Source organism: Ahaetulla prasina, chromosome 10 (assembly GCF_028640845.1).
Source record: "Ahaetulla prasina isolate Xishuangbanna chromosome 10, ASM2864084v1, whole genome shotgun sequence".
In the NCBI taxonomy this organism is placed as follows: domain Eukaryota; kingdom Metazoa; phylum Chordata; class Lepidosauria; order Squamata; family Colubridae; genus Ahaetulla; species Ahaetulla prasina.
In genome coordinates, this window is record NC_080548.1 from 25600981 (window position 1) to 25626796 (window position 25816).

General features: G+C 44.5%; 1 protein-coding gene across 1 annotated transcript in view; it reads right to left on the reverse strand.

The window, feature by feature from the left end:
- Window positions 1-3880: 3880 nt before the first annotated feature.
- IGLON5 (IgLON family member 5) overlaps window positions 3881-25816 on the reverse strand; it is a 130328-nt gene continuing 108392 nt past the window's right edge. Inside the window, exons 3-8 of the mRNA XM_058196382.1 lie at window positions 20068-20300; window positions 16849-16968; window positions 14987-15118; window positions 12979-13099; window positions 8637-8788; window positions 3881-6444 (exon numbers count right to left, since the gene is read on the reverse strand). Coding sequence (XP_058052365.1) covers window positions 6344-6444; window positions 8637-8788; window positions 12979-13099; window positions 14987-15118; window positions 16849-16968; window positions 20068-20300 — 859 coding nt within the window. The 3' untranslated portion in view covers window positions 3881-6343. The remainder of the gene's footprint in view (window positions 6445-8636; window positions 8789-12978; window positions 13100-14986; window positions 15119-16848; window positions 16969-20067; window positions 20301-25816) is intronic.

Below are 25816 nucleotides of genomic sequence, written 5' to 3' on the forward strand. Positions count from 1 at the left end.
CAGGCACTCTCAGCATCTCTTTCCCATTTTTTCCTCCTCTTCTCCCAAGATCTTCAAGGCATGGGCTCCTGTCCACCATTAAAACCATCTTTCCAATCAGCCACCATGTTTCCAGTGTCTTCTTTCCCACTTGGAACTGAACCCAGAAGGACAATTTCTTCCAACACTCCTCAAGTAAAAAAATAGTCCAGTTGCCTTTTGAAAAAGCACCTTTGAGACAACCCTGACCTGGATGACTGAAAATCTCCACAGACAACTATTCTTGAACACGTATTTGTTCTCAGGTGATTTTGTTCGAGGCTGTGTGAGAATGAGGTGTGCTCTCGCATAGCCTCTGGGACCTCCAAAAATGAGGTTTTTTTTAACTCGTATTTCATTTTTGTCAAAATTTGACATTTTTTCATATAAATAAAGAGCATCACATTCCCGATTGGATTCTATATTTTAAAAATAAATGAATATATAAATCTGACCCAGGTAGTCCTCGACTTACGAGACCCAAATTTCTGCGGAACAGAACAGTGAAACAGTTAAGTGAGTTTTGCCCCATTCTATGACCTTTCTTGCCACGAGTCGTTCAGTGAATCACTGTTAAGTTAGTAACATGGTTGTGAAGTAAATCTTGCTTTGTCTTCGCTTGTCAGAAGTTCGCAGAAGTTCCCATGTGACCCCTGGGATGCTGCTGCAGCCATCATAAATGTGAGTCACTTGCCAAGTGTCTTAACTTTGATCATGGGACCATGGGGATGCTGCAATGGTCATAAGTGTGAGAAACGGTCACAAGTCGCTTTTTCAGTGTTGCAATTTTGAATAGTCACAAAGGAACTCTTGTAAGTCGAGGACTACTTATATATTTCTTATTTGGGAGGGCAGGGGGAACACCAGTGGTGGGTTTCACTTACCAATGCTACTAGTTTGCTTGCGCATGGCCCACTTATGCGCATGCGCAGAGCAGATTTGATGACTTCCGAGCAGGTGGGCGGAGCCTCCCACCGCAGCTACTACCGATTCTCCCGAACCGGTGCGAACCGGGAGCAACCCACCACTGGGAACACGTGTCAAGTTAGGCATTTTTCCAAATTTTTGGCAAGCCGAGCCCCACCAAAAGTTCTCTATCAGCGCTTTGGAAATTCAGCAACATGAAAATCCTCCATCTATTTTCATACTTATCACGGCTTGCCAAAGGAAAAGCTCAGAGCTTAGAAACTGACTTCTACTGACACGATCCCATCCAATGACATTTCTCTCGTGGTGGTTTTTACAAAGCTGCATTTGAGCTGCACATAATCTGTGTTTAAATACAAACTGAACCTCAGATACCTGCATAATGCTAATCAAATGTTAGCGTCGAGTAAAGCGGAGGTGTAACAACAACTTAAATCAATGGTGCAAATACTATACATTCTCATAATTTCTTCTTCTTCTTTTTTTTCATATTTCACATACTTTATCTTGGAAACAGACGCAAAGCTGTTAGGAAAACTGGAAGCTTTTGATCCTATGCTGTTGAAATAAAAATCTCTGAACACTTTTTGGTCAAAGGTGGGTAAAGGATTGAGGATACTTTACAGAAAATGTACGGCTGCATTTCCCGGCAATTCCTTCTTCACCTCTTTTTCCATCAGTGATGTGTAATACTACAGAAAAACCCATACTAGCATAACCGTCCCAAAACAGGGGTGAAATCTACTTATCTTCCCTACTGGTTCGGAAGTGCGCACGCCATCGTCACTTCTGATTTTTGACCCTCTGCACATGCGCAAAGCCTTCTGCATGTGCGCGGAGGGTCAAAAATGGGTTACTTCCTGGTTAAAACCAGGAAGTAACAACATCCAGGTGCATGGGTGGAGCCTCATCCTGCCACCATTACCAATTCACTGAACCATGTATCACCGTGCGAACCGGACAGAACCAGCAGGATTTTACCACTGTTCCAAAGCTACTTTTTTCTCAAGAGGCAACTGGGCTTCCTGGTTTTTCCTTGAAGAGGTTTCACTTCTCATCCAAGAAGCTTCTTCAGAGCTGATGAAAAAAAAACAAATCTTCAAAGAAAAACCAGAAAGTCCAGTTGCCTCTTGGGACTACCATGACCTGGATGATGGAGAATCTCCATAAACATGATAGCATAACATTTTGTGGTTTTCCTATTGCATTGCAGAAAGTCAGCACCTACCCCTCTCCAAGAAGAATGAAAAAAATTGAGAAATATTTAAAAAGGTAGGATGAAATAGTTCCCCTAAAAGAGAAATAAAAATCTTAAGGGAGACAGAAACTCAGAGCCCCAGCTCCATGCCCCCAAGCAGATACTAAACTGAGGCCAACTTTTAGATATGCGGATTGGGTAATCGATTACTCTCTGCAGCAAAATCTGAACAAAGGTAGGGTTAGCCCTCAGTCACAATAGGAATTGTCCAACAAGCCGCTTCATTGCATCAGCCCAAACGTCAACCAAACCTAGCTCAGACAAACTCCTAGGATTTGTATATGGCCCCATGGGAGTTTGACAACAACCAACAGAATACATGTTCTTGCACAGGAACAGGAAGCTCAAGTCCAAAACCCAAGAGAAGTTATAAATACCCCCCCACACACACTCTCCATTCCATGTGGTCAGCTGCACCAGAACTACCTATGTGTTTCTGCGTCATCATTAAACCCTCTTTCCAATCAGCCTCCAGCCTCCATTTTGCCTCCAGTTCCTGTCTCCCAGCTTGGAACTGAACCGGATGGATATTCCTTCCTACAGCAGCATCATGAAAACAGAGACCTCCTCTGTAAACATCGCATTTCTCAGTGCCAGTGAAGAATTGTTGGTAGACCTCAACTTACCACCGGAATTTTTCATTGCTAATGGTGCTCAAATTTTACAAACTTTTTTTCCCCCACCATGGTTGTTAAGTGAACCTTGTAGTTGTTAAACGAATCCAGCTTCCCCCCCCCCCCACCATTGACTTTGCTTGTCAAAAGCTGGCTGGGAAGAACACAAACGGTGATCACATGACCCGAGGACACTGCAACAGTCTGGTTGGCAAATTTTGATCACATGATTTGCGATCCAGGGGAGGGGATGCTGCCACATTCACAAGGGGGAGTACCTTTTAGCAAGTCACCTTTTTTCAGCGCTGCGCTAACTTTTACTGGTCCCTGAATGAATGGTTGCAAACTGAGGACTACCTGTAGAAAAAGCCACCAAAACCACAGAAAAGATGCCAGATGCAAGGCCAAGAAGATGCAACTATAATTATAGAACGTTTAAGAGGGAGAAGAGATCATAAGATTGTTGCTAGCGTTATCTGTTGAAAAGACGGCTGGATGGAAGTTCATCTTTATATTTCTACACTTTAGCTTTTCCTTTCGTTTTCTTTTTTGCATTTTTTTACTTTTTTTTCTTTCTTTTTTTAAAATTTGCCTTTTATTGTATGAAAAAAGAATCCTACTAATATATATATATATATATATATTTTAAAAGATGCAAAGATAATTAAATCAATCATTCCTGGTGCATTTTTATCCTCCTAGCATATTCAGAAATGGTGCTCATCTACTACTTGTGCTATGTTAGGAGGACGTATAATATTGTGTTGGAAAAAAAAAAATAGTTTCCGATGACAGAACTGGAATAGGTGGGGGGGATTTAATTCATTCGATTTACACATACAATTTCTCTGGGATACAGAACTGCCCTGTGAAGCAGTTAATTCTCAACCTCGGCCCCTTTCGGATGGTGGATTTCAACTCCCAGAATTCCCCAGCTAGCAAGTTGAAATCCACACACTCAAAAGTGGCCCAGGGTGAGAAATATCCACTCATCCAGCCCAGAAAGACCTCAAGAGAAAGTTTTCTACTTCTTTCCAAACTTCCCTGCCTCTAAAGCGGAACCTCTCAGAGCTTCATACTTGTGGTAGGAATTTTTCTACCTCGTCTTCTTTCCACCTGGAGATGAGCAATTCCTTTCTACAGACCGAGAGAAATTTAGCACGAGAGTTTCGTGCCTGGCTCCACCCAACACTCAAAGCTAGCTCAGTTTGACACTTCTAGTGGACAGTATTCACACAACATTGCAACTTTGGTAACTTTTAATCTTGGATTTTAGTGGTTTGTTGGTTGTTGTTTTTTTTGAATAAATGATCTGGCCCATTGTGTGAACCCAGTCCACTTGGCTCACTTGCAGTGTAAACCCAGAAAATGGATACATGCTATAACTAGGCTACCTATGTTGTGTGAACGGAGCCAGAGGAAAATAATATTAAAAAGATTTACGGAAGAAATTCCATCTTTGCTTGACAGACCTTGTCTCATGCATCTTACTCTAGTTTTTAGCAGCAACCGTTTGTCTTCTGTTACCTGGAATTTTCAATCTCTTAAAGGCAGAAACCTGTCAAATTATATCCAGAAGCTAAAGCAGGATAAGCACATTTGCCACACATAGATATCTTCCACTTCCAACCATCTTCTCTTAAGGAAGGCAACATGTTAGCTGTATTCACACGATGACATATTTAACCAAGTTTGATAAGGACTTATTGCCTACATTCACGCAGCTTAGCGAGTTTCAGCCCTGGCTATATCTTTTAGATCTTGCATGAAACCAGGCCATTTGGCTGTGTTTAGGATTTAATATATATTGTGCAATATCAGAAAATGCATAAATTCAATAAAGTGGTTAAAGAGACGGGTGTGAATACAGCCATTATCCACCTTAATGGTGTAACTTTAGAAACCTACCATGATAAGTAACCTACCCTGAATAAGAAAGGAGTTTGGGTTTGTTATGTTAACAGAAGATCGGTTGACATCCTCTTAAGTTTATCTTTGCCATTTGGGGGATGATGAGCATTTCAAAGTTTTGAATGCTATCTCTAGATACTGATTTCTAAGCTTTCAACCGCACACACCCAGTTGTTTGAAAAATGCAGAAGTTAACTGAATAAGCACACCTGTGATCCCGTATCCCAAAGTGCAATCGACAAAACAAAAAACAAAACAAAAAACCCAGCGTTTCTCACATGGACATGAAAATAAAATTAAAAAAAAAATCAGAACAGAGACAGAGGTACGGAAAACCTTTCAGGGCATGGTTGTTTTGTGAAGAAATTGACCACCGAGAGAGAGAGAGAGAAGCCGCTAAGTCAGCCAATTGTGTAAAGGCGCGACATGACTTGGCCGGGAGTAGGGAAAAGGTTTTGTGAAAAGTGCAAAGGAAAAGAAAGGAAAACAGAAGCGAATTAAACAGCTGGCAGATGTCCCAAGCCACGGTTTTCCAGCGAATAATATACCCCCTCCCCCAAAGTTTAAAAAGCAAGGAAATTTCCAGGATGATCAAAGAGCCAGACCATTTGTTCCTTTTTTTTTTTTTTTAGTCTTTGTCTCTGGACAACAGAAAGTTACCTCTAGCAATCATTGGCAGAAGTCATTCTTACCCCGATAGCTTAAATACCATGCCTGAAAAATGCAGATTTCTTTCATCCTTCTTCCAAAGACGCTGGGATGGCAGCAAAGACGATCTTGCAGGTCAGTGGAGATGCAGCCCAAGTGCAGAACGTTGGACCACTTTCATGCGGTGAGTTGAACTTGATGCCAATGTTTCTCGGGAGGAGGCCGACAAGGGCAGCTTGGAAGCCCAGGCTACCAGACCTAACCAAAATTATTGAGTCTCTGCCTGGTCCTTGGCTGCTAAACTGGCCCACACCCCCTGAAATAACCTGGTTAAATGAACGTCAAGATTCTCAATCTAGTAAATAACCAAAAAAAAAAAAAAAAAGGAACCTCCTGGTGAGAAATGTCCACCAGAAAAAAAGAGAGAGAGATAAAAAAACAACAACCCCCAAAACAAACCCAACAACAACTCCAAAGAAAATTAATAATCATAATAATAGCGATAACAATCAAACAACCCTTTGCGGAATCAACGTTCCAGGTTCCGTGCATTCAGAAGGCCAACTGGCCCAAGGAAGAGGAGGAGATCTCTCTATTAAAACCGCAGAGCTTGAGGAGAAGGGGGGACTGTTGCGTTGCCATCCACTGTTAGAGCCCTGCGTCTTTGCAGTTGTGTTAAACCACAAGTAGTTCAACCGAAAGTATCTGAGATGAAGTGTGAAGAGAAATGGCGGTAGAAACAAATGCATATTTTTGTTGTTGTTTTTGTTTGTTTGTTTTCTTCTATCCCTCACAGTGATGGGTTCTTGATAAATTTCATTTCTCTCTCTCTCTCTCCCTCTTTCTTTCTTCATTTTTTTTTTCTCCAGAAAGTAGAGATATCTTCCTCTCTCTTTCTCCCCCTCTCTTGGATTCTTTCCCTTTCACCTGTTTCCATTTCTTTGTTCTGCATCGTTTCCCAGGCGCCCTAAATCTTAAACAACAGAGTCACAAAAAGAGATGACAGCAAACCCAAAAGGACAGGAGGTTCTGTGCTGACCACCGCTACATTGTCCAGAGAACCCGGTCCTGAAAGACAAAAATAAAAATAAAATAAGAAGTTGCCATTGTTGATGTTCTGGTTTCAGTGAGCAATAGCAATAGCATTTAGACCAGTGGTGGGATTCAGCCGGTTCTGTCCGGATCGCGCGAACCGGTAGCAGCGATTGCAGGAAGTTTTGCCCACCCACCTGGACATGATGCGTGCACATGCTCACATTTGCGACCCGGTAGGGAAGGTATGTGAATCCCACCCCTGATTTAGACATATATACTACTCCACAGTCCTAGCAGTTTGCAATATCAGGATATTGCCCCCAAGAATCTGGGTCCTCATTTTACCAACCTCGAGAAGGATGGAAGGCTGAGTCAACCTTGAGCCAGTCAAAATCGAACTCCTGGCTGTGGGCAGAGTTAGACTTCCATATAGGTAGTCCTCGACTTAAAACATTTCATTTAGTAACCGTTCAAAGTTAGAACTTTGGAATTGGGTCATAATTAACATGTTTGAGTCCGCTGTAACTTCAAACAGTCACTAAACAACTGGTTATAAGTCAAGGACTACCTGAAAAAAGAGGTAAGACTCCGTGGACAATTATGTACTACGAAGAAAGACTAGACATAAAGCCTTCTAATTCTTCCCAAAAGTCTGAAAATATCATTCCGCTTTGGGATGATGAGCCACAGGATGTTAGGAAAACATAAATTAATTCAACAGAAGGGAATATTTGTAGCTCAGGGTTGAACTATGTGGTCCTTGGTGTTTTCTGCGCTTGGCTGTTTCCTTGCAGACATTCCATTATCAAACTAGGTAACCTTATCAGTGCACGGATGATGTTAGCTAGTTAAGTCATGAAAAGTCTGCAAGAAAACAATGAAACTCAGAAAACACCAAAGACAACACAAACTTATTCAACTCAGAATCTGATACAAATCTTCAGAGCATCCTTAAAGGTAAAGGTTCCCCTCACACATGCCATATTTTTCAGCGTATAAGACACACCTTTTTCCCCTCCTAAAAGAGGCTGAAAATTTGAATGTGTCTTGTACTCTGAATGTAGGTTTTTCGAAGCTTTTTTTCAGCCCTACCAAGGCGCTAGTGAGCGAACTGATCTCCGTGCTAAGCATTTTTTCAGTGAAGCGATCTTCCCTGCTTTGCCTGCTCCCTCTGACTCTCAGCTGTGAAGTTTTTTTCCAGCCCTAACGAGGCGCTAGCGAGTGAAGCGATCTCCGTGCTTCACCTGCTTTTCTCATTCCTTCTCTCTCCAAAGATCAGTTGTGCTTTAGAAGCTGTTTTTTATCCCCAAGTAGGGGATAAAAACCAGCAAACTAATGTGCTGAAGCTGATCAGACTAAGGACACTAGCCAGATGAATACCTGGTAGGCAGATTCCCCCACCCCCCATTTTCCTCCCCAAAAACTAAGCTGTGTCTTATACTCCAGTATGTCTTAAACTCTGAAAAATGTGATATGTGCTAGTCGTTCCCAACTCTAGGGGGTGGTGCTCATCTCCGTTTCAAAGCCAAAGAGCCAGCGCTGTTCAAAGACGTCTCTGTGGTCATGTGGCCGGCACGGCTAAACGCCAAAGGCACATGGAATGCTGTTCCCCTCTCACCAAAGGTGGTCCCTATTTTTCTACTTGCATTTTTTTATAAGCTTTCGAACTGCTAGGTTGGCAGAAGCTGGGACAAGTAACGGGAGCTCACCCTGTTACGCGGCGCTAGGATTCAAACTGCTGAACTGCTGACCTTTCGAGAGCTTTATACACCTTGCCCTGTTACTGTCTATTTTTTTCAATAAATTCTTACTCCAAGCCCAGGCTTAGGTTTTAGATTCCTTGCGTACACATTGTTGTTTTTTTCTGTGTGAAAACATGCCAGAATTCCCCCACCTTCTTGCTGTTCTCCCATACCCTCTGCTTGAAAGGACAACAATCTATCCAGAGTCGTAAAGGTGCTTTTTTCAAAAGGCAACTGGACTTCAGAACTGAAGAAACCTCTCGGATGAGAAGCGAAACCTCTTCAAGGGGGTTTTGGGACAATCATGACCTGGATGACTGAGAATCTCCATAGACAAATCTATCCAGAGGACCTCCAGGTGAGGTTGCCTCCAGGTACCACAAGGAGCTCTGGCTTCTAAAAAGTCCTGTAGGTGACGCAAAATTTACAGTAAGCCCCCGAAGTTTCCAAAGCATGAAAAGAGAGGGAGAAGGAAAAACTCACTGATAAGCCGTAAGCTGACATTGTAGGAGCCCAAGCTGTTAGAAGCCAGGCAGGTGTAATTTCCGTAATGTCGAACGGTAACATTTGTGAAGAGCAATATGGAGCGTGTGCGTTCATTCTGGATCTGCAGTCCATCCGAGCCACTAATTAATCTGCTAGGAAGAGGGAGACAACGAGAAAGTAAATAGTTAAAGTATTGTGTGCAGAGGGAGAGAAAGGAACATTGTGTTGGAAGAGTAGTGGGGGAGGAGAAAGGTACAGGTAGACCCAGTGCTGGGATTCAGGTTCGGGCAGTTTCGACAAACCGGTAGTTAAATTGATGGCTGGCCCCACCTTGCTCTGCCCTGCCCCTTCCAGGAGTTCCCACACACCCCATTTTGGCTCCCAGGCAAATGCAGGGAGGCCTTCTAGGCCCAAAATGGGGCACAGGGGGACGGTGCCCACTCTGTGGCCAGTTTTCACTCCCAGGAGGCTTCAGGGAGGCTTCCTAGGTTCGTTTTTGCTTCCCAGGAGGCTTCAGGGAGGCCTCCTAGGCCCAAAATGAGGAGCAGGGGGGGGTGCGGTGCAGCCCCCCATGTCTTGTTTTTGCTTCCATGTGGGTGCAGGAGGCCGAGTGCTGCCTGTCACACCCCCCCTGGCCATGGCTACCATGGCTAGGCCCATCCAGTCAGTCATTAGGGCAGAGAACCGGTTGTTAAATTATTTGAATCCCACCAGTGGTTAGACCTCAACTTCAAACCCACAGTTAACTGAGTCCAGAATTTCCACGGCTAAGCCAGGCAGTTGTTAAGCAAACGATGCCCGATTTTACAACCTGTTTTTTTGCCGTGGTTGTTAAGCGAATCACGGCAGCTGTTAAGAGAATTGTGACGTTGTTAAGCAAACATGGATTCCCCCATTGACTTGGTTTGTCAGGAGGCTGCGGGAAGGTCACAAATCACATGGCCGCCACCACCACCACTACCTCAAGATGCTGCCACAATTGTTAAATACATGCTGGGTTACCAAATGCCCAAATGTTTATCGCATGACCTTGGGGATGATACAATGGTTGTAAGAGCGACGATCGGTCATAAGTCACTTTTTTCAACAGTGTCGTAACATCAAACAGTCATTAAGGGAAAGATTGTAAGTCAAGGACTTGTTGTTGTTAGTTGCAAAGTCGTGTCCGACCCATTGCAACCCCATGGAAAAGGTTCCTCCAGGCCTTCCTGTCCTCTACCATCCTCTGGAGTCCATTTAAGCTCACGCCGACTGCTTCAGTGACTCCATCCAGCCACCTCCTTCTCTGTCGTCCCCTTCTTCTTTTGCCCTCAATCTTTCCCAGCATTAGGCTCTTCTCCAGGGAGTCCTTCCTTCTCATTAGGTGGCCAAAGTATTTCAGTTTTTCCCCCTTGGGATTTCTTGGAATTAAGAGAGGTTAGGGAGATGGGTTGATTACAGAATAATCAAAAATAAGATATTCCAGGGGTGTTAAACTCAAGGCCCCCGGGATGCTTAAATCTGGCCCATGGGACCAGCCTGGAAATAGCAAAGGACTGGCCCGCAGTGCCTCTGGCAGCCAAAACAGCAGGGAGGTGGGGGGTGCCCTGTTTTTGGTCTGGAATTCCTGCAGCACCCTACGGGCCAAAGTGGGCCAGAGGCAGTGGTGGGATTCAGCCAGTTCGCACCACTTCGGGAGAACCAGTTGTTAACTTTCGGAGCAGTTTGGTAAACTGGTTGTTGGAAGAAAACATTAGGGCAGAGAATCGGTTGTTAAATTATTTGAATCCCACAACTGGGCACAGGGGACCTCGCGCAAGCCCCCCCCCACACACCTTGTTTTGACCAGCAGGGTGCTGCAGGAGGCCGTCCAGGCTGAAAACGGAGCACGCGTGAGACACACGAGGTCCCCCGTGCCCCGTTTTAGCTGGTAGGGTGCTGCAGGAGGCGTCCGTCCTGTCTCTCCCCACCTACCCTGGCCGGCCCACGGAGAAGAACGACAATGCTGATCCGGCCCTCGAAGAAATCCAGTTTGATACCCCTGAGATATTCATACACACACACACACACACACACACACACAAACACACCCCACGGTCTCTTGATCACTAAATAATATCAGATACTCCACTCCCCAAACAAGTCTGTGGAAATGCTCTTCTCCTTCAAAGCAATTTCTAGAGTCATTTCTCTTTCCTCCAATTGCATATGAATTAGAAAGACAGGGAGATGCAGAGATTTTCTGTCTGGTAATATAAAATTCAATATCTCACAGTCGTTCATTTTCGTTTTACTGGATCATTTTCGAGCAGTGGGGAAAACCTATAAAAAGGGGTGATTAACGTTTCTTGGAAGATTTGCTAAACCTCCCAAGATTTTCCTCCATATTCCAGATAGGCAAAGGGTTCTTTGACAGCGAGAGACGCTCTGCACATGTTCAAATGCTCCTTCGCTTCGGGTTATTATCATTTCAGATTTTGGAAAGTAGGATCAGAAGCAGTTTCAGGTCCCTGGTTAATTTCGGGTCACACAAGGAAGCACCAGATTAAAGTAAAATCAAGGCTACTGCGAAGAGAGGAGAGTCTTGAGAGAAATGGGCTTCTTCCACGTCACAAGAAATATTAGGAAATAAAAGTAGAAGGATGAAGGTGTGTTGGATATGTTTGCCGCCCTAAGTTATTTACAAAAATAATAAAGGCAGGTTATAAACAAATAAATCAACTTCGAGATTTTACGGCATTCACAGCTGCCCTCCCGATTTATTGGCCTAGGATGTCCTCACCGTCAGAGGCTTGCTAATCAAAGTAAGGATGATGGAAGCTTTGGTACAACATACGTTGATGGGTATGTCGTGGCTGTCAGGATTAAAGAAATAATGTCCAGGCACAATCAGAGTGTTTAGCAAAATGCGCAACCGAAAAAGCCATCGATCTACCCCCACTTGTGGCAGCCGCTTTCCCACCCTATCCAAGCTGAGCTTAGTCACTGTTTGGGGTTGGCCAGGTGCTCAGAAGCTCTTTGCATTGCAATCCAAGGCAGGCAGCCAAACCGGGCGATTTATCGCCTCCCCCATGCAGGCACCCGCCTTGCCCGAGGGATAGGGTACCACACACCGTGTTCTGCCTGGTGGATCACAAATTAATCTGCATTAAACAATCACGACTACGTGCTGCAAGATTGTTTAATACGATTGCAATTCAGAAGACGAGAAACATGGAATGTTCTTTAACTAATGATACACACAGCCTGGCTGCACGGATAGATCTTTCAACCTCTGCTAGTTGTCCGTCTGCTGCGCCAGACTATATCTATTATACGAGATGATTCGATCATTTCTTAAGCCGGTATTTTGCAAACTGCATGGATTTCCAGCTGGTTTCTGGGCCCAATTCAGAACACGCGGGATTAAGTTTTAAAAACCTGGAGGCAGTGGTGAAATCCAATTTTTTTTTACTACCGGTTCTGTGGGCGTGGCTTGGTGGGCGTGGGTTGGCTTGATGGGCATAGCTTGATGGGCGTGGCAGGGGAAGGATACGGCAAAATCCCCATTCCCACTCCACTCCAGGGAAAGGATACTGCAAAATCTCCATTCCCATCCCACTCCTGGGGGAAGAATAGTGCAAAATCTCCATTCCCACCCTACTCTTGGGGGAAGGATATTGCAAAAACTCCATTCCCACCCCACTCTGGGGCCAGCCAGAGGTGGCATTTGCCGGTTCTCCAAACTACTCTAAATTTCCGCTACCGGAAGTGGGAGTGTGGAGGGAATGGGGATTTTCACTCCTCCCACTGGAGTGGGGTGGGAATGGGGATTTTGCAGTATCCTTCCCCCAAGAGTGGGTTGGGAATGGAGATTTTGCAACATCCTTCCCCCAGGAATGGGGTGGGAATGGAGATTTTGCAGTATCCTTCCCCTGCTACGCCCACCAAGCCACGCCCACAGAACCGGTAGTAAAAATAATTTGAATTCCACCACTGATCTCTCCCTATTTCGTGGATCCGAAATGTGACTGTCCTCTTTGCCTCCAACAAGAGTTCCCAAAGCATTCTTCAAGATAGTTGGGCACTTCCATTCCACACAGTGGTGGGATTTAGCCAGTTCGCACCACTTCGGGAGAACTGGTTGTTAACTTTCTGATCAGTTTGGCAAACTGGTTGTTGGAAGGAATCATTAGGGCAGAGAACCGGTTGTTCAATTACTTGAATCCCACCACTGATTCCACAACTCCTACCCAATCCATTCCAAGACACTCTGAGAATGGAAGACCTCTGGAAAAGTCTGCGCTAAAAAGCCGACGGAGCGCCATTTTCTCTGCTCACAAATGATGCTGAAGGAGATGGGAGGGAACCACAGACTTACTGCTTGTCATCTTTGAACCACTGAAATTCCGCAGCGGGCACAGCCATGGCTTCACAGCGCAAGAGGGCTGTCTTTCCTATCAAGGGGCGGGAATCCTTGACATCCGTGATGATTGGAGGATCTGGGAAAAGACAGCAATGGACAGAGAAACGGATTGGAGGTCAACTGTGAAAGCCTCTCTCTCTCTGCACGCATTTCCTGCAGCCCTTCAACTACAGGCAGAAAAGATCTTCAAGGGAAAAAAAAGCTCAGAGAGGGCCAGAGAAGGAGCCCCCAACTCCCCCCATTTGGATCCAATGATTTTTATTTATTTATTTATTTTGTCAATCATATATAAGATAACAGGTAAAAGTATAAACATAATTTGGATACACGAAAAGAGTAAGTAAAAAGGAATATTAGGACAGGGACGGTAGGCACGCAGGGGCTCTTATGCATGCCCCTTACAGACCTCTTAGGAATGGGGTGAGGTCAGCAGTAGACCGTTTAAGCTTAAAGTTTTGGGGGTTTGGGGAAGAAACCACAGAGTCAGGGAGTTCATTCCAGGCATTGACCACTCTGTTGCTGAAGTCATATTTTCTGCAATCAAGTTTGGAGTGGTTTACCTTGAGTTTGTATCTATTATTTATAACAGTTTTTTCCCGAAGGCCATCACTCTGCTAAACAAATAATTCCCTCAACACTGTCAGACTATTTACTGAATCTGCACTACTATTAATCGTTTCATAGTTCCCATCACCAATCTCTTTCCACTTATGACTGTATGACTATAACTTGTTGCTGGCAATCCTTATGATTTATATTGATATATTGATCATCAATTGTGTTGTAAATGTTGTACCTTGATGAACGTATCTTTTCTTTTATGTACACTGAGAGCATATGCACCAAGACAAATTCCTTGTGTGTCCAATCACACTTGGCCAATAAAATTCTATTCTATTCTATTCTATTCTATTCTATTCTATTCTATTCTATTCTATTCTATTCTATTCTATTCTATTCTATTCTATTTGCTCGTATATTGTTGTGGTTGAAGCTGAAGTAGTCATTGACAGGTAGGACATTGTGGTACATATTTTTATGTATTAACATATATTCCACAACATATATTCTAACTCCAAAAAATAACTTATCCCATCATCCCCTTTAGCTCAGTTCATTCCAAGGAGGGAAGAAGGAAACTAAATCCATCCACCCTTCTCACATTGCCAGTCATAAAAAGAAAAATGGATAGAATGGCATAATCGTTTAAGATGCTGGGGCAGGAGACTGGGAATTCCACTTCCGCCTTAGGCATGAAAGAAGGCCGGGTGAATTGGGCCAAACACCAGGAGATGGGGAGTCCTAGTCTCGCTTGAAAGCCAGCTAGGTGACATTGTGCCAATTACCAGCAGACTGTGAGTTCTAGTCCTGCCTTAGGCATGAAACCCAGCTGGGTGACTTTGGCCCACTCACTCTCTCTCAGCCCAACCCACCTCACAGGGTTGTTGTTGTGAGAAAAATAAGATGAGGGAGTATTAGTTATGTTCATTTCCTTATTTATAAAGGTGGAATAGAGAGAAGAGAAGAGAAGAGAAGAGAAGAGAAGAGAAGAGAAGAGAAGAGAGAATGGAATGGAATGGAAGGAAAGAGAAGAGGAGAGGAGAGGAGGGGAGGGGAGGGGATGGGATAGGATAGGATAGGATAATGAAGAAAGAATAAATAGGATAGAATAGAACAGAACAGAACAGAACAGAACAGAACAGAACAGAACAGAACAGAATAGAATAGAATCTAACTAATCAACATATACAGATGGTGAAAAGATAGCTGCCAGATCTGTAAATCAACTGCTGAGACCATGTGGTGTGAACGCAACACAAGCTTAAGGCTGATCTTTTAGATCCCAAACCAATCATTGTTTTGTTGTTGCAACCATCTTACTCGGACCCAGGAATTGCAGATGCAAATAAAAATCAAAACAGGTGAGCATGCAGGGCAGAAAGGAAACGAAAAGTTGCCTCACAATTGACTGTGATAAGGACGTGTTTGCTGTCTGGTGTTGAGACCCCGTTTGCCGTGACGCACTCATATTCCCCAGCTTGTTCTCGGTTGATCTCTGATATTTCCAGATATTCTCCTTCACTGGTGAATCCATCTGTGGGGAGGGAGCAGGAGGGAGGCAGGAACGGGGTCAGGGCCAGTGGCAGGGAGACAGACACAAACAGACTTACATACAAGAAAACACACATGACACAACACGGTTATCCAGGCCTCCTCCATGCAGGGGCTGCCCCACACAGGGCAGACATAAGGGGCAGACAGAGGAGGGAGGGATGCCCCAAATGGGCATTCTCACAACCAACCCTTAAGTGATTTTAGCTCAAAGAACGCACTGATTTTCAAAGAACATCTTGTACTACTGCAAAAAAACGAAGAAGTCCCAGGCCGAGATAGTCAGAGTGCAGAGTGCAGAAAGCAAATTCAGAGCTACTGGCGGTTACCATAACTGTCGTGAAATTGCCATATTCTGCAGGGGTGGAGATGGTAATGCTACTGCCTGACTAGTTTTAAGATTTCCCTGTCAATCATGTCCGATTCTAGGGCTCATCTTTATTTCTTGGCCGAGGAAGCCAGCATTGTCCGTAGACATTTCCATGTTTATGTGGACAGCATGGCTACATTGTTCTCTTCTCTTCCCACCCAAGTGGTACCTATTTATCTACTCGCATTTGCATGCTTTCGAACTGTTAGGTGAGCAGGAGCTGGGACAAGAACAGGAGCTCATCCTGCTGCGCAGAACTGGGGTCTCGAACCTGGATTGTCGGCTCTCCAAATGCAGTGTCTTTAACCGCTGAGCCATCGCGCCCCCCTCTCCAGTTTTAAGATTACCTCTAGATTAAATTGTTGGTGTACGCAATAAACCGAATAGTCAGCTGCCTCTTAACACAAGGCACAGTTAGGAACAGAAGCTCTCCAATAAAGCTCCATCTTCTGGTGACTCAGAAATGCAGTGTTCCTATTAGGATGTCATCACTCGCTACCTCGCCTTGTTCCCTTCCATTCACAACATTTCATGCAAAATGTCAAAACTCCAATTCAAATCTTCGGCAGCGCGGCTTTGCTGCAGCTGTGCTCCTTTTATGAATGAAGCAAAATTCTGCACGAAGGGAAGGCGGCTTTTTTTTGCGGCAGGAATAAACCGGGCCAATAGATAAATAAGAAAGTATTGTCTCCTGCTCATTATGTGGTCCAGGAGGAATGTTGATCTATGTGACATGTAAAATCTCATTTCCCCGTCAATATTGTCTGTTCAGCCCAGCTCGCTACTTTTTCCTTCCCCCTCCCGCCAGTATCTAAGATTTCATGCATATTGCCCACAGCTTTTCAAATGGATTTTTTTTTTTTGCAGCCTTAAGAAATTCCATTGATTTATTTAAATGGGGGAATAAAGGATGAGATCGGGGGGGGGGGGGAGATAATTTTTTTTTTAAAAAAGGCAGATTTCTGCACTTAGGATTAAATTCCATCTGCTTAAAAGATGCCTTGGGACCTGGCAGACGCCTCCTCTGCGCAGACACCCAAGCTGTGTCTAGACATGCTCAATCTGGAGAGTTTAAAACGAGCAGTTGATGTCATACAAACGCTAAACTTGAGTCTATTTTAATCTTGGTTCGATATTGAGGGTTAGTGGTTATGTGAACCTAGGCCATTTATCCCAGTGCATGACTCAGGATATCCTGCAAACTCTGAACAGAGGTTGGTTTATATTTAATCATGTTTAGCATGTAGTGTGAACACAGCTCCCTGACCTACCCATTCTCAACTCATGCTGGCAATTAGTGGCTTGCAATGGGGGGGGGCGGCACCTTCTCCAGTTTTCCTCACCTTTCAGCTGTCGCCAAATTACCGTCGGTTCCGGTTTTCCCACTGCCAGGCAGAGCAAATTCACATTGCTTCCTTCATTCACCGTCACGGCTGCGGAAATGTTCACGATCCGAGCTGGAACTGGGGAGTTTAAAAGAGAGAGGCGGCATAAAGGCATGGGAGAGTGACCTTGGGGGACAGAAGGAAGAGCTGAGAGCGGACAAAGGAAAAAGAGGCCTCAGCCCACAAAAGGAGGGAGAGATAAAAGTTCAAAAGAAGAGAACAAGTGAAGAGCTACTGGAGATCCCTTGACATTTAGAGACACAATTGGAATAATGGTTAAAGACACTGGATGGGAAGCTAGGAGATGGGGAATTCTAGTCCTGCTTTAGGCACAAATCCAATGAGTGACTTTGGACCAATGCTTCTCTTTCTCTCTCAGCCCTGGATGAAGAAGGCAATTGTCAAGGTTCCAAGTAACCACTTCTGAAAATGCTACCAAGTAGTGGTGGGATTCAGATAATTTAACAACTGATTCTCTTCCCTGGCTGGGTGGGTGTGGCCATGGTGGGCATGGCCAGGGAGCGTGACAGGTAACACTCGGCCTCCTGTACCCCCCTGGGAGCAAAAATGGGCAACGGGGGGACACGCCACACCCTCCTGTGCCCCGTTTTGGGCCTAGGAGGCCACCCTGAAACATCCTGGGAGTGAAAATGGGCCGCGTGCGAACTCCTGGAAGGGGTGGGGCAGAAGGGGCGGGGCCATCCAGCAATTTAACTACCGGTTCGCTGGAACAGGTCCAAACCGGCTGAATCCCACCACTGCTACCAAGACAACTGCAGGAACTTGTAAACCATAACTACAATTACTGTAGATATTTTTTTTGGGGGGGGGAGGGAAAATCTGTTCAATAGAGCTGCCCCAACACAAATGCATACATATGGATTTAACAGAATAAACTGCACCCAATAGGGCTTAGAGAAGGAGAAGAAGGTTGGGTTTTAAATTCAACTGGTGGTTGAATTCAGCTGGAGTTGTACGCATTTTCTCTATACTTCTGCTTTTGTTTGTCCTGTAATTAGAAACGATCGCCACTTGCTCCAGAAATGGGGAGCCACCAGATGAACTTGACTGAAAGGAGATGTTACTGTTGGAAATGTAAAGATTTGCACTTGGTGGATGAAGGGAATTCCAAAATCTCCCTCGGCCAACTCTTCTGCCATCTAGTGACCAGCCTTCACCACTGCTGATAGAAACCCCCCCAAGAGAAAATACAAAGGCCTTGGAGATGTGGAGCCAACATCAGGTGCATTGTACTCTCCACATTTTGCAAATCATCATCCCAACTGCCTTATCTTTGGATTGTCTCCTCCACAAATCTCAGCACGGGATTCTTTGGGCTCCCTTCCCTCTTGCAGCGGAAGAAGCCCCCCCTCCCTCAATGAAACACACATCGAGAGAGATTGGGCCTAACGATCCACATTGTTTTCATGATAAACTGGGGTTGCGTCTGCAGTGGCAGAGCTGCGGAAGAAGGAAAACAGCTGTTTTCTTAATCTGCAGGTTGCTTATCCCAGACTGGGTCCAATCAGTTTGTATTGTAGCAGCTTCCCGGATCCAGCAACTACGAGAAAGGGGGATGTGCGGGTCTATAATTACAGGGTGGATAGTGGCTTTTGCTAATACGGCAGAAAGGCTGCAGGCGTCTGGGAATTGGGGAAGAAAGTGAAAAGGAAGAAAGAGAGAGAAGAAATTTTTTTTAGCTGATTTTGACAGCTGGGAAGAGACTTGGGTTCTCTGAGGCTAAACTACACACTCCCTTCCTTGGGAATTTATAGATGGAGAAGAGCTATTTCTCGACAGATCCTTTGGCTGGGTTCACACCACTCTTTTTACTAGATGACTTTGGAACTGGCTAATTTGGATTAGCCGATCAGATGAGCCTATGCCACAAAGTTAAGTCATCCTATAAGTTTATGGGAGGAGTCCAAAATGATATAGGCATCAGTTTTGCGGAACTGGTAGGAGAGTTTAGCCTGGGCTGTGAATCACACTTTAGGACAGGAATCTCCAAACTTGGCAACTTGTGGACTTCAACTCCCAGAATTCTAAGTTAGATATGAGAGACAATGTAATTTGGAACCTTCTTTCTGCCGTCGGTAATAAAATTCCATGAAATAAAAAAAAAAACCCACCAGGACAATTGCACCATAAAAGTCTTATCTGGGCACAGCATTTCCAGGTTTTGGAATTGGGGAACTTCCACATTACACTGTTGCCCTTCTCCAATCTGTCAAAAAACAGCTTGAAGCAAATCCCTCGTCATCTTTGCCTTCCCCAGCTTTGAAATCTTGAGAACTTATCTGAGCTAGTCAGTGTTCCTCTGACTGACGCATAAGAGCTTGCCAAGAATGTCCTATCTCAAGTTCCTGCTCCCCTCGAAATAACAAAAAATGGCCTCACCACTACTCTAGCAAAAAGAGAGAGAATGTGCCACACAGGGGTGAAATGTAAAATTTGTTTCTGTGGGCGTGGCTTGGTGGTGGGTAATGTGACCGGATAGATGTGGCCAACTTTTTTTTTTTACTTTTAGAAGCATTTTTTCTACAACATTTTCAACTGAAGAGGTTGTAAAAAAACGCTTTTAAAAGCCTCTGATGATCCCAGATGAGCTGCATGATCATCAGAGGCTTCTTTTTTTTTACTTTTAAAAGCATTTTTTCGGCTGAAGAAAAAAATGCTTTTAAAAGTAAAAAAAAAAAACCTCTGATGATTGCACGGCTCAGCTGGGCATGGGGCGGGCAGGGATTTTTGCTACCGGTTCTCCAAACCACCCACCACCATCACTACCGGATCGGGTGATCCGGTCCGAACCGGGAGCATTTCATCTCTGGTACCTCATCCTTCCCATATGTGCATTGATTTGGTTGTACAGGAAATACCTAATGGATGGCGATGAGAACGATCTGCCAAGCATGCCAAGCAACCCTTGTTGCCTGGAGAAGACCTTATGGAAGGTCTTAGCAGGACCTTCCTGCTAAGGAAGCAATCGAAGCAATATGGAAATATTGCTAGGAAACATCTAACAAAACAAGACTTTCCCACCCATTGCAATTTCATGAAATGCATCGCTGGACAGAAACAAGCTAGGTCAGTTTCTCAACATCAGAGGGGTCCGATTCATGCAAAGCGTCACCTGAAGGCGCTCCAGACCTTCCCTTCCTTTTTTTGCACCCATACCATGTACGATGAGGTACACCTGCGAGGTGTGAGGCTTGTCCTGGGTCTGGAATGAACATGTGTAGAGCCCTTCATCGTACACATCGACGTGGCTGATCATGATGCTGAACTCAGAGGGGCTGTACTGTAGTAGCTGCACTCGCAGGTCGATGGACCATTTGTCGTTGCCAGCATACAAGATGTTGGAACGGTTCAGCCAAGCCACACGCGTCACCTGCTGGTCTATGTAGCAGCTGTAGAGAAGGGGAGGCAGAAGGAACAAGAGTGAGTGTCTATGGAAAGTCTCAATCATCCAGGCCATGTGTCAGCTTTGGAAGTCATACTAGGCCGGAAGCTTCCCATGCTGCCACTTTCTCATGTGTGGGAAAGTAGGAGGGGGGATTTAGTAGAGGGGCCCATTAGACACAATAACATTCTTCCTGCCGGTCAAGGTCAGGCCAGTCCTGCATCTGGAGAAGGAGTGGTCGGAGTGCTGTCTCGAAATGGGACGGTTGGCGATTGGAGCATGTGATCGGCAGAGGAATCAGGGGGTGGTTTGGAGTTTTGATTTACTGAGGGAAAACCCGGATCTCTCAGATTCAGATTTTCCCAGATGTGCCAGTTTACCTTATCCTAATAAAAGAATTTTGAAGGATGCGTGCTTCAGAGTTTTTACTTGACGAGGGGTTTTTCTGGAACGCTGACACCATGGTTGTCCCAAAGGTGGTTTTTTTCCCCCTAAAGACAACTGGGCTTTCTTGTTTTTTTGTCTTTGAAAGCATTTTGCTTCTCATCCAAGAAGCTTCTTCTGATTTAGAACTAAAGAAGCTTCTTGGATGAGATGCAGTGGTGGGATTCAAGCGGTGTAACAACTGGTTTGCTGAGTGCGTGCTTTGCTCATACGTGCACCAAACATGCGCGCCGCGTACGCACAGTACATTTGAAAACAGCTCTAAAACTTACCTTCTACTGCAGCCCCAGTGAATAAAACAGCTGAGGTGCGGCAAACTGCGCTGCCGCGCCTATCAGCTGGGCTCCAAACAAAGGAAATATCAGTCGGTATAGCGCAGGGCCCAGCTGATCATCGGAGTGAACCAGCTCGCTCTCAGCTGATCGTCAGAGCTAACGGTTCGTCCGAACCGGTCCGAACCGGCTGAATCCTACCCTGATGAGATGTGAAATGTTTGCAGAGGAAAAAGAAACAAGAAACGCCAGTTGTCTTTTGAAAAAAAAAAAAAAAAACGCACCTTTGGGTGGAAGAGTGAGGAACAGGAGATCCAGGGTAAGAGGAAAAAGCAAAGAGGTTGGCTTTCCACCTCAAATGCTTTGAATCGTGGTTTCTTGAAGGATCAATTCTTTTAATTTGTGCAACACGCTAAGTTGGCCCCACCAAATCATAGTGGTCATATCACGGATCAGAATGTAGTAGATCAGAGGTCTCCAACCTTGGTCCCTTTAAGACTTGTGGACTTCAACTCCCGGAGTCCCTCAGCCAGCAAAGCTGGCTGAGGAACTCTGGGAGTTGAAGTCCACAAGTCTTAAAGGGACCAAGGTTGGAGAGCCCTGTAGTAGATCATAGTGAGGCAAGATTTTCTGAATTACACATGACTCCACTTACAATCAGTTGTAAAAAATCAGCCCATTTTTACCCCTGAGGAGACGGATGTCTCTCTCTTTCCCTTTAGGAAAGACAGGAAGAAAGAGGAAAGAACATAATAACTCCAGGTTCTTCTCAGGGCACAGGAAAACCTTTGGGTGCCTCCACCAAGCTCTTTGAAGTTTATTTATTTATTTATTTTGTCACAACATTATATATATGCATCACATAAAAAGATTATATAGCATATAAACATATATATGAGGTAATATAAGGAAGTCCCCAAAAACCCATGTTATTATAGCCTCTATTCTCTAATTTTATTAATGATTTTTTTTAAAAAAAACGATGCTAACTAATATTTTTTTATTTTATTTATTTGTCACAACAGTATATGTAAGTATAAGCATGAAATAACTATACGAATTGGATACAATCAAAGGGAACATTAGGACAGGAACGGTAGGCACGCCTGTGCTCTTATGCATGCCCCTTACAGACCTCTTAGGAATGGGATGAGGTCAATAGTAGACAGTCTTTGGTTAAAGCTTTGGGGATTTTTGGGAAGAGACCACAGAGTCAGGTAGTGCATTCCAGGCATTAACTACTCAGTTACTGAAGTCGTATTTTCTACAATCAAGATTGGAGCGGTTCACTTTAAGTTTAAATCTATTGTGTGCTCATGTATTGTTGTGATTGAAGCTGAAGTAGTCTTCAACAGGAAGGACATTGTAGCAGATGATTCTATGAGTTAAACTCAGGTCATGCCTCAGGCGGCGGAGTTCTAAATTTTCTAAACCCAGGATTTCAAGTCTGGTGGCATAAGGTATTTTGTTGTGATCAGAGGAGTGGAGGACTCTTCTTGTAAAATATTTCTGGACACGCTCAATTGTATTAATGTCCGAAATGAGCTGTGGGTTCCAGATAGGCGAGCTGTATTCAAGAATTGGTCTAGCAAATGTTTTGTATGCTCTGGTTAGTAGTAGTGTAAAAAAGAAAGGGAGAACAAAGTCAGTGAAGGAAAAGCTCAAAGTGCAAGAGAAGAAAAAGAAAAGAAGACACCCACCTTCCCTCTTCTCTGTGGCAACCCCTGAGATATTGGAACACTGCTATCATGTCTCCCCTAGTCCTTCTTTTCATCAGACTCGACATACCCAGTTCCTGCAACCGTTCTTTATATTGTTTTAGCCTCCAGTCCCCTAATCATCTTTGTTGCTCTTCTCTGCACTCTTTCTAGAGTCTCCACACCTTTTTTATAACGTAGTGACAACAATATAAAAAGGTAACGATATAAAAAGGAAGTGACAATATCTTAATGATATAATAGTAGTAGAATAGAATAGACCTCTTTATTGGCCAAGTGTGATTGGACACAAGGAATTTGTCTTCGGTGCATATGCTTTCAGTGTACATAAAAAGACAAGATACATTCGTCAAGAATCATAAGGTACAACACTTAATGAGAGTCATAGGGTACAAATAAGCCATCAAATCATACTAGGAAACAATCAATATAAATCGTAAGGATACAAGCAACAAAGTTACAGTCATAAGTCATAAGCGGGAGGAGATGGGTGGCGGGAACGATGAGAAGATTAATAGTAATGCAGCCGTAGTGAATAGTTTGACAGTGTTGAGGGAATTATTTGTTTAGCAGGGTGATGGTGTTCGGGGGGAAAAAACCCTGTTCTCGTGTCTAGTTGTTCTGGGTTTATATAACAATATAAAAAGGAGATAACAATGTCGTAGGTTTCGTGAACCTGCTGTGTCTACAAGGACGCCTTCAAATGCAACCTCTTTGAATGCTTCCTCCCACCGCCTCCACCTGACCGCCCCCCCACCCCCTGCAACCACCTTGTAGCCTGGCTTTTCACCAGCCAGCTAGGCCCCTAATTTCTACAGACACGCTGTCACTGCCCTGCTGCTCCGAGATGGAAGATTTAATTATTTAAATGTTTTTTGCTCTGGCTTGAAGGCAAAAGGGCACTAAGTCATCTGAATATCTTGGTCCCTGACAGCTGTCAGACACAGATTGGACAAACACCCGTAAAGATAATGGGGAAAAGAGCTTCAAGGAGAAAAGACTTCGAATTCACCCTTTCCAATCAGGGCTGGCCCCAAATATGACCGAAGTGCTATTGCTGCTCTTCTCTCATGACATAATGCAGCTCTAAAGCCAAACGCCCAGCCGGAAGTGTGACCTTGAAGAAAAAGAGGTTAGAGTCCTAGACCTTTTCAAACTTATCCATTTAGTGAAATCATGTAGTTCTTTCTTCTTCCTTTTCTTTAAAGAAAAGTTTAATCTCGAGGGAGGCCCTTGCTTTATGCTCTGCCTTGGTTCTTCGGTCACTGTCAAGCTCCAGAGAAATCAGAAGATCTAGGTAGATCAGACGAATACATAAGTTTATCGGTCGCTAAAGCTCTCTACAAGAATCTGAACTACCAATGGTCGAAGCAAGTTGGCGGCAGATGAGAATTCAAGGTGGGATGGGCTTAGATTTCTTGTGGGTACAAAGAGACTCGAGGCTGATGACGCGTTTGACCCCTCCCTCGGTCTCAGCCTGATCATCTCCTATAGTCATCCTTAAATACTACTACCATGTGCTCAGTCTTGTAAACTGAGGCAATTGTAAGGAAAAGGCCTTTTCAGCAGTGGATCCTTATTGGTGGAATGTCCACCCCCAATAATGGGGTAGACATTCCACCAATATTTTTGGTTCAAAGCCAAGATATTCCTCTCCTTCCAGGTATTTGTGCAGCTTTCTGCTCATTTTGAATCTGAATGTCTACTAATCCCGGAATAGTGGGGTTGTGTGGGCTCTTGTTCCAAGAAATTTGAAAAGCATTCTCTTCACCCCCTTTATCCAAGTCACGAATGAAAATGTCGAAGATGACTGGTCCTAGAAACGAACCTTGTGCCACTCCTTTGATATCTCCAATTGATTCCTCCCACACATGGTGAGTAACCACCGATGAGCACATATGAGTTTTAGCGAGTTATAGCTCTACATAATTGCCATGTCACTCAAACCCCACTTAATTATCTTGCTAAGAATGCCATGGGGTACTTTGTCAAATGCTTTACTGAAGCCATGATATATTACGTTCCCAACAATCCCACTATCTACTCAGGGAGATACTCAATCAAAAAAATAAATAAATGAAAGACAGTTAATCTGTCTAAGAGTTGCTCTTGACAAATCCATGCTGACTTCTGAAAGTCACCACATGGTTTTCACAGCGCTGATAGATACATTGCGCTACGATCAGCTCTAGAACTCTCTCAGGTATTAATGTCAGGCTAGGCGACAGGTAGGTCCACAGGTATTTGGGGGATTTTGGGAAGAGACCACAGAGTAGTGCATTCCAGGCGTTAACAACTCTGTTACTGAAGTCGTATTTTCTACAATCAAGATTGGAGCAGTTCACTTTAAGTTTAAATCTATTGTGTGCTTGTGTATTGTTGTGGTTGAAGCTGAAGTAAAGTCTTCTAGAGGAAGGACATTGTAGCAGATGATTTTATGAGTTACGCTCAGATCATGCCGAAGGCGGCGTAGTTCTAAATTTTCTAAATCCAGAATTTCAAGTCTTTCAAATTTCAAGAAATTTCAAGAATTTCCCTCCTCTAAGGATCTGGTCTTACCCTTTCTCAAAGATTTCTCTAACCTTGTGGATACAGCAGTGTTTTTCAACCTCAGCAACTTTAAGCTGCATGCACTTCAACTCCCAGAATTCCTCATGCTGGCTAGGGAATTCTAGGAATTGAAGTCCCACACAGTTTAAAGTTGCTGAGGTCGAAAAACAGTGGGATAGAGCAGGGGTGTCAAACTGGATTTCTTTGAGGGCCGGATCAGCATTGTAGTTCTCTGTGGGCCGGTGGGGGGAGATTGGGTGGGGGGAATGGGACAGCTGCCTCCTGCAGCGCTCTGCCGGCCCCCTCTGCCCCGTTTTTGGCCTGACTGGCCTTCTGCAGCACTTTACCAGCCAAAACGGGGCACGGAGGGCTGTGCGCCCCCACCCCCCCATCTCGTTTTCACCCTCCATGGCTTCCTGGAGCACTCTGCCTGCCAAAAACGGGCCGCGAGGAGGCCTCCGCGTGGCCCGTTTTTGGCCAACAGATTGCTGTTGGAGGCCAGGGGGCCATGGGCCGCGGGGGGGGGGGGGCACATGCGG